The sequence below is a fragment of the Lissotriton vulgaris genome, chromosome 2_1 (assembly GCF_964263255.1).
Source record: "Lissotriton vulgaris chromosome 2_1, aLisVul1.2, whole genome shotgun sequence".
Lineage (NCBI taxonomy): Eukaryota > Metazoa > Chordata > Amphibia > Caudata > Salamandridae > Lissotriton > Lissotriton vulgaris.
In genome coordinates, this window is record NC_141687.1 from 227862665 (window position 1) to 227878026 (window position 15362).

General features: G+C 47.0%; 1 protein-coding gene across 4 annotated transcripts in view; it reads left to right on the forward strand.

Moving 5' to 3' along the window:
• Positions 1-11763: 11763 nt before the first annotated feature.
• Positions 11764-15362, forward strand: part of ATP2A3 (ATPase sarcoplasmic/endoplasmic reticulum Ca2+ transporting 3) — a 504701-nt gene continuing 501102 nt past the window's right edge. For 3 of the 4 annotated variants that reach the window (XM_086954806.1, XM_086954807.1, XM_086954805.1), the window contains exon 1: positions 11952-12337. In XM_086954806.1, coding sequence (XP_086810932.1) covers positions 12220-12337 — 118 coding nt within the window. In that variant the 5' untranslated portion in view covers positions 11952-12219. Of the gene's footprint in view, positions 12338-15362 lie in introns of all 4 variants that reach the window. The other variant, XM_086954808.1, reaches the window with a different exon arrangement.

Here is a 15362-nt window from a genome sequence, read left to right on the forward strand (position 1 = left end):
TCTTCTAATAAAGCACAACAAGCTACTCCTTGTGACTCCACTGTCTTATGTAACACATTCTGTACATTGATTTACACACATATGATTTATTGGCAATGTGTAGTGTATACGTGTAATGTAAAGAACTCTGACACCCTGCATTGGGATGAGCAGCGCTGTAGTGCTATAAAAGAAATAAAACAAAACTGTGGTACTTAAATTGCTATTTGTATAAATACTAATACAGACCAACACATCTGACATTCTTACAGTTCATGCATATCTCTTATGTACAGGGTCTGACCAAAGTCAAAACCAGGCTTCTCTTAAGCGCCTGTGAAGTAATGACGAGCCGTGTCCCTCTGTTTCCCCTCCATTGCATTTGCATCTAGGTGTGAGGCTCCCTATAGCTCCCAGACAGGATATTCCAATACCAGGAGCCAGATAGCCCCTTACCTTCTCCGTCCTTTTATTTTAGACCCATCTGTAATTTAAAATAACAAAGCCAACGCTCCGCCTGCACGATGCTGCTGGGAACGAAAGCAGACAATGTGCAGGCGCTACTGAATGTGTCCCAGTGTCTGAAAATGACACAGGGTCGAGTTCAGCATATTTCTGTGGGGCGCAATTTCTTGGCAGGGTTGACGGGGTACATCCTGTGCAAAGAGTAGGTAGATGCCATCTAACTCCCTGTACCCTTGGCTTGTGCCCTGGGTACGCCTGGAAAGCTGTGCCATGCACATGCTTTCAGGGCGTAATCCTGGGACAAGTTTTGTGAATTCCATTGTTGTCAAGGGACTGCTGGCTGAACAATGTGGAATTGTAAGTATGGTTCAAATGGGCAGTGCCAAAGGGAAGCATCTTAGTGCGCAAGCAACCTTTGCCTTCCCCCTCCCTCCCTCATGGGCAAATATTTTTCCGCACAGATAAACCTCTTCTCTGCTGACACCCCTACGAAGTGTAGGGATGTTCCATTCCCCCTACCACTTTAGATAATTATTTACTTTAACCTTTGAATGGAGCAAATTTCCAACCATTCCAAGGGTGAGAAGGGATAGAGGTAAGTTTGTTGATGGTCACAAGCTGGTCCATAGTGGCATTCAGAAACTTTCAAGGCATACCATACTTAGAACCACTCGTTCCCTCACACGTAATTTACTCCTGCGGAATAATGCACTGTTATGTGGTAATGCAGTAGAAAATCGATTTATGAGGTCAAGGCAGCGCTTTATTTGAGCCGGTGGCTGCCGGTAGGGCCCACTGGCACTCATTTTTTGTTGACCAGCGCTTATTTTTTTTATCAGCCTTTTGCCCAGAATGAGAATGAAAAATACACAAGGGAGAAGAAAGTCAGAAAAGCATGACAATGGGAGAAATCAGGAACCTGTAAGAGTGAGATAAAGGGGCAGAGACTGTCTCATAGTGGATTAAAGAGGCAGGAGATGGATTCAAGATCACTCCGCCTTGGTATTTGGCATCCCAGGCCTTCTATAGCACCAGGTGCAGGCTTCTGAGCATGACATTGGGTACCTGCACTTATTCTTTTACAAATTAACTACTGGAGCAAATTTAGAACAAAGAAAGCGTCTTATGCATCATACACTGCCTTATTGGATTTTAATTTGACATGCTCATTGTTGTTCGGATTAAAGAAAACTTGTACAAATAATGTTCCTGATAGTTTTCAGGATTTAGATTTTGAAGAAAGGTCCTGGGAAGCAATGTGTGAAACGCATGGTGGCTGTAAAGTCTAGTTTTACATTTGTAGCCTCGGCCCATAATCTCGATTTGTAGTCAGTTGCAGGGGCGGCTCCTCCGTTAAGGCGGAGGAGCATTGTCCCTCTAAAAATTGCCCCCAGAGATGTAAAAATAAAATGGTCATGAAGTTCATTTATTGCCATTTTATTTTCAATAACCACATACCGAGCCGAGTGTCACGGGGGCTTTCTGCTGCTGCCAGTCATGCAGCAACAGAAAGCAGTAAAAGGAAGGGCACTTTCAGTTTAAAGTGTGCATGTCTCTTTGGCCAGCCGGCCGGCATGCGCATATTAAACCTCCCTAACGCAGCTGTCTAGGACTGCTGGGTTAGAGCCAGCATGGGCTCCAGCGTCCTCAGGAGCTGCGAGAGAGGCTGCTCCCTCCAATCCTGGCGCTGTTCTCATGCAGCATGAGAGCAGGGCAAGGATTGGTTACTGCAGTCTCCTGGAGTCTGCCTGCCTGCCTGGAGAGAAGACCCGAGCGGGTAGGACGTTGTGCAAGGAAGGTAAGTGGAATGATTTTTTTAAACTTTTTTTATAGTTGTCCTTGCCCCACCACCATCCTTGAATGCCAGCCTCTATTGGTCAGATGTGTGGACTGAGCACTGATTAAGTACTCTCATTGTACATATGTGCACTTGTCTCATGCCTTAAAAGCTATCCACTTGGACTAAATATACCCAAAATAATATATTCTAAGGGCAAAAGTGCTTCATTTTCCTGCATATTAACTTTAGTGGCTTCAATGCACAATACTTAACTCCTAGAATTGGTACATAATGTCAAAAATACATCTTGAAGGGGATTCCCTTCTTTTCAATAGGACCCTTTTTTCAAATGTTTGAGTTTTCAAGAAGGAGCTAACGATCACAGCAGTGCTGCCTGTAAACAAGGAAGTACCCCAATCTACCATCACTCATTAGGCGAAGTAAAACGTACAGCTTGGTTTGGTCCTCTGTGGTCTGCCGTCCTCTACCACGTTCTGTAATGAAAAGGTAAGTAAGAGAGGCAGGTGGAGCTTGGTGGGTGCAGAATGGCCCCTGAGATCCCTGCAGTGCAGCATGGCTCTGCCATTAGTGGAGGAGTGTGGCTCAATGGTTAGAGCGCCAGACCCTTATGCAGACTTCTGGCCCGGGACCAGGGTTCAATTCCCGCCTCGGCGGGTCTTGGGCTCGCCTCGGTGCCTATTCTAATCATGGGCCCGACGCTGCAACTCTGGGCCATAGCTTGCTTAACCTCCACACCGGCCCCAACAGCGCTAGGATGCCTGGCTTCACCCTGGGAGTGCCCAGGAGTGGACACTTCACAGGGAAAGCCAGGAAGGGTTCCACAGCGGTATGAGTAATAGCACCAGGAAACCGCTTGGTGGCAGTGCGCTCTACAAATACCTTGACGTTTACGTTAGTTAGGACCCTCTAAAGGCAAGGCTTTTTAGTATTTGAGTGATGGCCCTACTGAAATAACCTTTAAACTTTTATATTGAGCCAAAGTTTGATCAAAAGCCTCAAATAATAACTAAGGTGCCCTTAAATATATATAACATGTCAGATGTTACCTATGCTTCTTCTTGCAGATCCTTGCACTCACCAGGAGACCTCTTCGCTGCTCTCGGGGGGGGGGCCAGTGCCAGCAGTGTTAGGATTCAGCAGATGGTGGGAATCTAAGGGCCCTTACCACATTTTGCACTCTCCCCACCACCATCATTTGTCCTATGCCAAAAGGTGGAACATTACAAAAGTGCATTAATAAGTTGGTGCTGGAATGTCACCTGAGAGTTGGTGGGCCGGGTGTGCCTACCTACCTCCTACCTCGAATCTCAAAAACGTCAAAAATTATCCTAGCAAGGACGCTGGGGGTTGGGGAGTTTTGTTTTGTGTTTGTTTTGTTTTACTTTTCAGGTCAGAGATTCCCTTGAGAGATATGCTTAGATAAACCTAGAACATCTGTGCTTTACACTGGGCAGGGGCTCAAAGCAGATCACTGAAAATACCTTTGAACGTCAGCCGCTCTTGTCTCCTGGAATCTGAGCATTTAAATAATAGACAAAATGTTCTGATAACTGACTGTTCATAACCGCATTGTTGCCTGAGAGTAATTTCAATTCACACTTGATAGCAAATCGCCCAAACAACTTACCTCTTTTCTTGGGGCACCGCTTCCCCTGGCCTTATTCCTAGGATCTCCTAAACAGCCACGACCCTTGGAGGGAGTTTCGGAGAGGCGGGCGGAGGAGAGGCAGGGGCGGTGCTAAAAACTGGAGTATGGATAATTGAAGGTAAGTAAACCTTACCTTCAATTATCCATTACTTACCTTCAATTATCCATACTCCAGTTTTTAGCGCCCCCCACCCTGCCCCTCCCCCGCCCGCCTCTCCGCCCCACCGAAACTCCCTCCACGGGCCGTGGATGCTCCTAAATTATCCCCAACCTCGAACTCCAGCTACCCACTCCATTAAGTTCAACCAGCTGGGATGGGAAACCAAAAGCGGCCCTGGCAGCAAAAAGCTCAAACAGCCCCACTTTCATTGTCTCCTTGAGCCATCTCTCTCTTTCCATCCATCCATTCTCTCTTGCTCTCGCTCCCTTCTCCCTCTCTGATCTCTTTCTCTATACTTTCTCCCTCTCTTCCGCTCTCTCTTTCTATCTCTCGAAGCCTTCCCGTGCCTGCTGCAATTAACCTAGGGGAGCTGGTGAAAGTGATAGAAGTATCAAGGGTGGCCCCGGGCTTTCAAAGCTTGCCTACACGGGCCCCAGCCTACTGTGGAAATGCCTGGTGGCATAAAAGGCCTGTCGAGCCCTGAAATCACTCAACTTCTTGTTGTCTTCTCACTCCCTTCCATTGACATTTAGTCCTTTCCTACTCCACATCATCTCACATACAGTTTCCTTCTACCCACACATCACTCTCCTGCTCTCCCTTCACCTTACCTTACCCCAGCCTTTTTCCCAAACTGTCCCTCTACTGCTGTGTCTTTCCTCTTCTGCGCCCTCCTATTTCTCTCCTCTACTTTACCTGACTCTCCCCTCCACTCCCTTCATACCAGTTCTCTTCAATTCACCCACCCCCATTTTCTTTTTATTATTTTTTATTTTATTGAGTTTTATATAGTGCGAACTTGACCCAAAGGTATTGGGTATCAGAGTTCTTTACATAGCACCAGCTGCATTACATGAGGGCACATACTTTTTTTTTGTTAGGCACGGAGAGATTAAGTGATTTGCCCAGAATCACAGGATGTTCAGCGTCATTGCTGAGACTCGAACCCAGTTCCCCAGATTGGAGGTCGACTGCCCTAGCCTTTAGGCTAACTCCTCTCCAACTTTCTCTTCCTCTCCTTTTCTCCAACTTCACCTATTCTGCTATATCAATCCTGTAGGCTTCGCTATTCTACAATAATCCTCTCTCTTCTTCTGGGTCACCTCCACTCATCAGACCTCATCACTGCATCCCTCATTTCACCTCGGTTTTCCGTTCCTTCACCTTACACCTGATTACTCCTTCCTCATGTATTAACCCTACTCCACCTCTAAACTGAATGGCATTCCTTTCTGGCATCAATGTCTTGAGACATCCACAATGCTCTTACAATATACCTCTAACCTTACTTCCATCATGCACTTGAATATGAGAACTGACACATCTATAGAGCTCTCATAAAGCACCTCTGCTCTGGCTAGTAGTGTTTCCTGAATCTCACTACTAAGATACACACAGACCTCTTATAAAATGTGTTTAGAACAATGCATTCCAGCAGGGAGTCATAGCAATTGCCTTTCCATTTTAGAAGCTTACATTTCTAAAGTGCCAATTTAGCTTTCCATCCCTCCGAGCTCAATTTAAGTACATACATGCTATTAAATATCTCAAGGTAATTGACTTTAAATATACTTTACAAATGCTGTATTTTTTATCTGTGCAGCTCAAGCACTTATAAAATCAACAGTATTCTATGATCCCTGATAACTACAGCGGAATAGCAAAATGCTTTCCCTAGAAAATGTGAGTCAATTATTCAGGTAGCACCAACACAATATTAAAGTCAAGAATTCAAATAAAATTCTTAAAACAATCTTTTAAAGCAAGAAAAGCGAATAATTAGTAAGCAAAAACTAAAATGATAAAAACTGGATAAGTAAAAAAACACTCCACAGGACAGAACGAGAAGGTAAAAGTCAACGATAGCCTATATGCAGTACCAAATGTGGACACAGAAGCCTACTCTTGCTCCAAAAGTGAAAAGTATTTGCCAGCAACCCAATCTGTTCCACAAAGGCTGTTAGAACAAGGGCAGAGTTACTGCACAGAATGTTACACACAAATGCTACCAATCTTCTGGGGGGGCCAGGCCACATATTCTTGTGGGAGGCAGACTTGTATACCCCTCTGCTTCGTTGTCATGCCATAAGTCCATTCCCAACTTTGTTAGAAGTTGCATAAGTTCTTCCTAACTACTCCTAAGATCCCAAGTTGCTTGGGAGAGCATCCCAGACACCATGTCTCAGATAGTAATATGGCACGGGATCAACCAATCCCTACATATAGGGTTCCAGCACAAGTCCAGTTCACACAGATGTGCTGGTTCTTCTCCGTTTCCCAAGCTGACAGCAGTAGGCTTCTCTTATTTTCATATCTTCTTCCAAGTCCAGTTGTTTTCTGATTGAGAAATAGCAGTACCTCAGCAGTGATTGCTAAAGAGCCCTGAGCCTACACTTGCTTAAACCCCACAATAAGCACATCCCAACTTTTGCAGCAGTTCCCCTGGCCCAGGGTAAACCTATTCCGCAAGGCACTGTACTGGTAAACTGCTTAGATGGCAGAATCACTCCTACTGCTTGTCCTATGTCAGTCCTTCCTGGGACTGGTCTATTTTAGTGAGATACCTGCCTTTACACAACAAGAGAAAACTCACCAGGCTGGTTCTATGCCAAGCTCACAACCTGAGGTGTTAGGGAGCAGTCTCCATATGGGAAAGCAAATATCAATGGTAAGCTCACAAAAGGAGCCCAATTTAGTGTAAACAGAGCCCCCGCCCATGCTTTCTGCAGGAAATTGGTGTCAACTGTAGTCTTTCATCGGAGAGTCCAGCACGGGCCCTCACAAAGATGGCCGCCGCTTGACAGAGCTCCCATTCCCCAGTCCGGACTGCCTCATTTTCTGCTGACCGGAGCAATACTTGGCAATTTCCAATAACAGCAGAGGGCGTCTGAATGGTAGGAGTGCACTGTGGACTGTTTATTTTATCACCCTGAATAACTCACGCCATGCTGCCCATTATTGCCTGTGTGCCTGTGACAGGCTGCTGTCGAAGTTCTTCCCGCCTTTCACGACGCTGATTGGTATTGGAGCGCTCGCTCGCTTGCTTGCAAGGTTGCTCTTTCTTCACATATGTGCCTTGATTCAGCTGAATCAACAATGGCTAAATCCTTGAGCATAGCATTTATTTACCCCTTTTCAGTCATTTTTCACTGAATTTGATAACTCTTTTATCTGATGCTTCCCTGCTGTTTCAGCAATTTATCAACCAGCCTTGGGTTATTCTATACAATACACAGTTTTGTGAAACACAGGTATGTTTAGCCAGTTCTTACACCGGTAGTTACTCTTCAGCTTGTTGCTATTTTGCTATTTTTTGTTTCTTTAACATTGCCTAAATACATATCTATGATGGCAGAGGGAGGCAGATACTCATTGAAGAGTGGTTCTCAGAACAACACCTTGTCTGCCTTATGTAAGGAAAACCCTAAGGGTGGTAATAAACGAATTAAAAAAGATCCTGCTACTCCCAGAAAATATCCTCTTCCAATTCTAATGGATGAGTTTCTAATCGATGAGATAAAAATGCTGAAACCTTTTATGATGGAAACCACTACTACTCTTCAACGCCTCGAAGATGAACAGTCTTCCCTTGAGTCTAGAGTTTCTGACATTGAACTTCATATTTCAGAGTCTCTGGAAGCAACTTTGCAAGTAAATACAATGGCTAAGGCAATAGCTGCTTTTAAAGAATAAACAGAAGATTTAGAAAGCAGGAACAGGTGTAATAATCTTAGTGTTTATGGTATACCAGAGGGAGCGGAAGGGGGTGATATGACTACCTGTCTACTTACGAACTTAGCAAAGATTGTGGGCCTTACCAGCAGTACCCTTCTCAACATTTAAAGAGCCCATCGTCTTAACCCCAGACCCTATTGTGCTACTTCTAATTCCAAACGCCAAGGAATTATCATTCGTTCATTTCAAAATACTGACTTAATGCAAGTCATGGGTGCTTTCAGGCAATGAAAGCAGATGATTTTTTCTGGTCATAGGATTTTCCTCTTACAAGATGTCTCCTCTGTCACAGCTGCTTGTCGCAAGTCATTGTTGAGCAAGTGTCCCTTTTTGTGAGCCATTAATGCAAGATATATGGTCTTCTCCACCCTTGCATTTTCAAAGTTACCTACATAGACAGGACCACTTCTTAAGGCTCTCCAGCCCAACTCAAGGAATGTATCTATCCTCACAAAAGAGAAGCTATGGACACTGATGGTTCCTGAAAACTCATTTATATTTCATCTTCTATTATTCTTGTTCCTAGTTCTTAATAGGTTGTGACTATCTAAATGCTGTTATTTGCCTTTCTTTAATGTCCCCCCCCCCAAGTCCTTTATCTGTCATCATTGGTGTGTTGCACTTCTTCACTGCTCCAATGTTGTCTAGTCTCTTTTCATCGAAAGTTTACCAAAAATTTCCCCTAGTAAACCGGTAAGACTATTACTTTTTCGTTCACGTACGTACCAGGCTCACTGGTTAGAGGTGGCAGACCCGGAAGCAGAGAACGGCCCGGGACCAGGGTTCAAATCCCGACGCGGCAGGGTCGTGGACCAGGGTCAGCGGACTCGATAATTCTCGCCTCGGTGCCTACTCTAACCAGGGATCACACTCAGCAACTCTGGGCATTAGCTTGCCTCATCTCTACAACGCCCCCCCACATTCGCCGGGGATGCCTGGTTTCACCTTGGAGATACCCAGTAGGGACCATCTCACAGGGATAGCCAGGACGGGTTCCCCAGCGGTCTACAGCGCCACGACGCCTCAGGGCAGCTGTGCGCTTTACAAGACACATACATTACATTACATTACATACATTACATATTGTATCTCATTTATGCCCCAGTCTCCGTTTTCTTCTATTATCTCCGGTCCTTTTACTTATCTATTCTCTTTCAGCTCAGACCAGGATCTCTGGTTGTTTTTTTCTTTTGTTGTGTTCCTCTGTGCTCAATCTACGATTTCTCCATTTTCTTGTACTTTTCTCCAGTGGCTCTGGTCCTATCGACCTTTGGCCATTCTTCCCTGTTTTTTTAATCAGTGGGCATTTTTTGGACTCATTCCCTGTTTCCCCTTTCCTGCCTTTTCCAGTTTTTCTTTTTTCTTTTCCACTGTTATCTTATTTTTTTCTGTCTGGTTAAATTGGAAGGTATGCAGTTATGATGTAATGTTGTTCTTCGACAAATTAAATAGGGTAGTAGTGGTTTGGTTTTTGCACCTCGCTGGGAACAAGCTGTACCCTGTGGGTATGGTGTAAATATCTGTAATAATATTGTAAATAATGGTGCTATTGGGTTAAAAAACAACCTACTATCCATGGTGTTATTAATAAATTGGTTCAATAGACCCCAACTGTATACAATGTTTAAACAATTGAAAACCCAAGCACTCATATGGTGTCACAGTAACATGAAATCCAAACAGAAAGGATTTTGTTTACATAGAAATACAGTTTATCGACACAATGGAATATTCTTGTATTCTTCTATACATACCACTTTTATAGTTTCTTGCTTCACAAAAACAGCTGACACGTGTTTTGTTCCCATGCAAGTTTTTCAAGGCTTTATGTGGTAAGAAAGTAGTCCAAAGGTAAGTGCGACGAGGTCCGAAACTTGATTCTAATGATTCGTAGCAAAGTGCATGTGGGATTAACCTCCCTCACGATCTACATTAAAGTTCAGAATCAGTCTTAATTGGTCGATAATGAGAATCCTGGATAGTTCCAACAAGTTCCAAAGGGGTTTTGGTATGCTCTGACACCGTCCCACCGTGAAAGGTATTCCCACAGGAAGTGTAATCACAACCGGCACAACCTTATGGGAAGTATTATGTGAGCATTCGTCGTTGTTGGTCAGGTGTGGGTGGAAAATCATAGAGTGCCCGTCCAGTTAATATATCGAAAAAAATTAAAGTAGATTTAATTATAGTTTGGAAATTCTGGGTTCTGAAAATACCCACATTTTTATATCAAATACACACTTTTCAATTTCGGTATACAAATATTAATTCAACAAAAAATAACACTTCTAATTTAGTAAGCTGGGCTCACACAGGACGGCTACTCACAGGTAGATGGAGCGTTACCAATAGTTCACGAGCTACTCATTGGAAAAGCCTGGTGTATCCTTTCTGAAGCCAACTTATGAAAGTATGACTTTTATTCTTTTAGCAGACCTTGACAATATCGAAAGGCTGCTTTAGTCTTATACACTAAGAGGCCAGAAACCATGGAACTTAAAAGTAATGCCCTTCTAACAAGCAGTAATATGGCAATCTTTTATTCGTAGTATGTCTGCAATGAGTATGCAGAACTCTCAAGTTTCCCAGGTTCATATATGAGCTTATATGTGAGTGCCATATCCAACCCAGATGGCTGCTGTGTCCCTCAATGTAGAGAGCTACTGGGTGGAAAGCTAGACCTGGCAGACTGAACCATCCTATCACATGGGGGAACTTAGCACCTATGAGTTTTCTTTCCAAATGCTGCACTGTGAGTATCTGCGCGTGCGATCAACCACTGGACGCAAATGATTAGAGAAAACAGAGAAACAGGCGCGCACGCTGACACATCCTTTTCATAGTTTGGCTGCCGGCCTCATGGAAAATACAGAGCGGCGCTCAGTTCTGGCCAATGAAAAGACGGCAGGAAGGTGTTGAGGGCGTCGCTATTCAGCGGCCATCCAATCAGAACGCGGCAGGTAGCCCGAACAGCTGAAGAGGGGCTGGGGATTTCTGCAAAGTAACCCACACAATACGGAAGGCGGGAGAGCTCTTTACAGAGCGATAAGCATCGGTGTAAGGAAACACCAAAGTGGTGTTTGCAGAGGGAGGAACAGGGCAGGGCTGCGGGTTCCCTGGCAGGGCGTGGGCGAGCGCAGGCGCACACCTGGTGAACGGGGTACAGCGCTGCTGCTGGCACTGGGCAGCAGGGCAAAGAAACACTAAAGTGAGTGCAGCTCCTGACAGCCCGAGTGAGGGCTGCTGGTGACGCTGACGTGATAAATGAAATGCAGAAGAGGTTAAAGTGACGGAAAAGGGCAGGAGTCATTAGTCTCGGCGCTGCCTGTCTAACACTCGCTTGGGGGGTGCCGGAAACACGTTTCAGGAGGGATTGTGGTTAGGAACATGGACCTGCCATGTGGGGGGAAGTCTGTAGATTAAGCCGAAATAACAGCTCCATAAGTGCAAACCTGTGAGGGCTGCACGCACTCTACGGACTGCCTGTGTATTCTGCAGCCAGGCTGCACGTGAGCGCTGCAGAGCCTCCGTCAGCACAGCTGGTTGTGAGACCCCAAGAGCGTCTCGTGAGGACGCAGATGGGTGGAGGCTTCGCGGCACTGACTTGATTGGGGGCTTCAAACTAGTTTGGGGGCGCACGGAGTGGGGCCAGTTCGTGCAGGTTATAACGACTCGGGGTGCGCAGTAAGGGGGGTGTAGTGAAAGTGACTGTGGGTCTTGCACAGTGTGGGACTGCGGCTTGCACAAGTGGGTGCTGCTGGGCTGGCTCTGTGGGCGTCATGTGGGGGCTGTGAGGCCACTGCAGAGATTAGGAGCCGCACACCCCGTGCGCGGGCTGCAGTTTGGGAGTGCAGGCTGGAGGGTGCAGACCAGGGTGAGACACATCTGCCTGGGAGGCAGCACAGGCCGTGGGCGGCAGAGCAGGCTGTAGTGGGGCTGAGAGTAGTTTGGCCAGGGTGGCCCCGTCTCGTGAGCGGGCAGCACAGAGTTAAAGTCGCACAGCTGGCCGCGAGCACTGCCACCGGCCGGACCGGCCTCTCTGGCTCCACTTGGCGCGCCCGGGGGCTCTGACAGGCAGCAGGGTTTCCTCTGAGGTGCGCGCAGAGGAGGGCAGGGCTCGGGGAGGAGAAGGCGGATCCCGGCCCCGCACACACCTTTCGGGAGAGGAAGTCAAGGTGCAGCTGGGGAGGAAAGTTGCAGAGCTCTGGGGCGCACGGCAGCGGCAGTCACGGCGAGGGCGCTCCGAAGAGACCCCGTGCTCTCAGGGTGAAGGGACGGATCACCTCCATGCCTGTGACAGCCTGAGCGGGAGAGCGCACCGGAGCACAGGAGGCGGCATCACCGGAGCACAGCCCGCTGCAGGGGAGCCCCTGCACCGCCTGGAGGAGTGCCCCCGCTGGGTCAGCGGCCTCTGCACCCCCGGAGCCCGCCATGGAGAACGCGCACGCCAAGACGGTGTCCGAGGTGCTGAGGCACTTCGAGGTGAACGAGAGCTGCGGCCTGAGCCCCGAGCAGGTCCGCCGGAGCCGGGAGAAGTTCGGCCCCAACGGTCAGTATGAGCTCCTCGCGCGCCCATCCCACTTGACACCGCCTCACGCACCTCTCACTCACCTCACTCCGGTTCACGCACTTAACACTGCCTCACTCACCTCACACTGCCTTACTCACCTCACACTGCCTTACTCACCTCACACTGCCTCACTCACCTCACACTGCCTCACTCACCTCACACTGCCTCACTCACCTCACACTGCCTCACTCACCTCACACTGCCTTACTCTCCTCACACTGACTCACGCACCTCACACTGCCTCACTCACCTCACTCCGCCTCACTCTCCTCACACTGCCTCACTCTCCTCACACTGCCTTACTCTCCTCACCTCACACTGCCTTACTCTCCTCACACTGCCTTACTCTCCTCACACTGCCTCACTCACCTCACACTGCCTCACGCACCTCACACGCTCCTCTCACGCTCCTCTCACCGCCTCACGCACCCTTCTCACGCTCCTCTCACTCATCTCTCTCCGCCTCACGCACTTAACGCAGCCTCACGCACCTCAGGGGGACCGGCCCGCACACCTGCCCTGGTGCCTCTGCAGCAGGGTCTCGCGTCTGATGTCCCCATTATGAGGGTCCAGAAATGTTTTTTGAGATAAGAGGGGTCCCAGTGACTATTTATGTTGACGTGCCGCTGAGCCCCCCATTTTAGGATCCGAAGACTACTTCGACCAACCCCAAATATGCAATTTTCGGTTGCAGAATAATTTCAATTTTGGGTTTAAACAATTCCGTTGTCTAGATTCCATCGGTGTCCCCCCTTTTAGAGAGATTATTATCACAGTGACTTGACTCCTCTTTGGGTTGTCGGGGTCCAATAACGTAATCTTTTCATGGGATCCTGAAATTAATTTCCTTCTTTGGGGTGAAGGATCTACATCGCCCCGTGTATGGATTCAAAATGCCCCCTTCTTAGGATAACCCCCTCCAGTAGCCCACTGTGGAAGTAACACGTTAATTTCTGTGTTCCCTCGATGTCATTGGGTTTCCACATGGTTCACTTTTGAGGATCTCACGATTGCCCCTTTCGAGTTCTTAAATATCCCATTTTAAGCAGGTTCTACCGCACATCCTAATTATTGGTTGCCACACCAGGGGTACCTATTACATGGGCATCTGACAGTGTCTCACTGTAGGTTCCACAACATTGCTCCACAGTAATCGGCCTCTAAAGTTCTCCCTTTGGAGAGTCCCACAATGACACTTTAGTGTCCGTCCCAAATTGTCCCCATTTTGATGGCCACAGTGATTCACTTATGTGAAGGGGGGAGGGGGGGCGGGAGTAGAATGGAGAAAGAGAAGTGTTGCAATGTCCACATTTTCTGAGATGCCCCAAAATTACCCCTATTATAGAGTCTTACATTGCTTGCATATTGGAGTGTCTTAACCAACCTTTTTGGGGTGTCCGATTATCCCACAGTAAAGGGAATCACACAGTGTTCTCTTTGTTAGGGGCTGCATGCTATCCATTTTTTGGGGTCCCACAATGTTGTATTTTATGGGGTCCAATAATGCCTCTATTCCTGGGTGATAGTAACTATACTGTCCAGTTATTAGTGGTTCTCACAAATTTGCCATTTTGGAGTCCCTAATATATTACTTTCTAGACTTCTACAACAGTGTAACCTTCATGGCTTACCTCACTAGCTTTTTTTTGGTATAATTACAATGCCCCTTTGTTTGCAATCTTGTAATGTTCCTTTTGGGGCCCCAAAATGTGCCTATTTGGGGAATTCAGAATGTCCCCTTTTTTAAGGGCACATTAGGTCACATTTCATGGTGGTTTCAGACAATGACTTCTGTTTGTATGATTCTCTGTTCCTGAAAATGTTCCATTATTGATGGAGGGATACAATGGACCATTTTTGTATGTGTGGTGTTCCCAAAAGGGCTCATGTTTAGAAGGTTCTGAACTAAACCCTTGAGTCTTGCATTGTATATAGTGGGCATCATTAAAATGCTCACAGATTTAGTCCCACTGCGCCTCTTGATATGACCCCACAATGTCAGTCTTGTGGTTCCCATAATCCTCATTATTTGGCTTGGACAACTCCTGGTCAGGCTCCATAGTAATGTAATGGTACTTGTATAGCGCACGAATCACCATGAGGCATCTCTGCGCTTTGTACGAATACCGCTGAGGAACCCTTCCTGGCCTTTCCCTGTGAAGTGCCTACTCCTGGGCACCCCCAAGGTGAAGCCAGGCATCCTCAGCATTGTTGGGGCCGTTGTGGAGATTAAGCAAGCTATTGCCCAAAGTTGCAGAGTGGGACCCATGGTTAGAATAAGCACGAGGCGAGAATTATCAGGTCCGGGGAAATTGAGCCCAAGAGCCGCCGAGGCGGGAATTGAACCCTGGTCCGGGCCAGACCTCTGCATCAGGGTCTGCCGCTCTAACCATTGAGGCACACTTCACCAGTGACTGGTGACACGTGATCCCTAAATTTGGGGTGATGTAGGCCAGAAGCTATCCGCAGTATGTTAATGATGTTCTCTGCTGACCATGGCTCCTGACAACATTACGGAGCTCCCCCTTCTAGTCCTAGGTAATGACAGCTTACGACTGCCATCAGATGCCAGTTGCAAACATTGCTGAAATGACACCCACCGAAAGGGCCTCTGAGGCTCTCCATTGTGGGAAGTCCTTGACCTCTTGCGTTGACAGCTTATAGGATGGGGTATAGAGATTAATGTGACTTCCTTGTAAAGAAAGACTTACTTTCTTGAATTGAATTTTCTGCTCTGCGGAGTGTTGCAAACTACATACAACGTGATGTTGTGTGTGGGATGCTGCAGCCCACATTAAACTTGGTGCGCTCGAGAGTGCGGCAGCCCACGTTCAACTTGACGCGTTGGTGGTCTTGCTGCCCACCTACTCCTGTACAAACCCTTATTTGAGAGCTATCGCTCTTCAGTACCGTCGGTGACATATTACTCTTTTATTGTGAAATGGACGTGAAAGTACTCCCAGGCTTGTGTATAGCGTGCTATGATTATGAACTTTGCTCCATT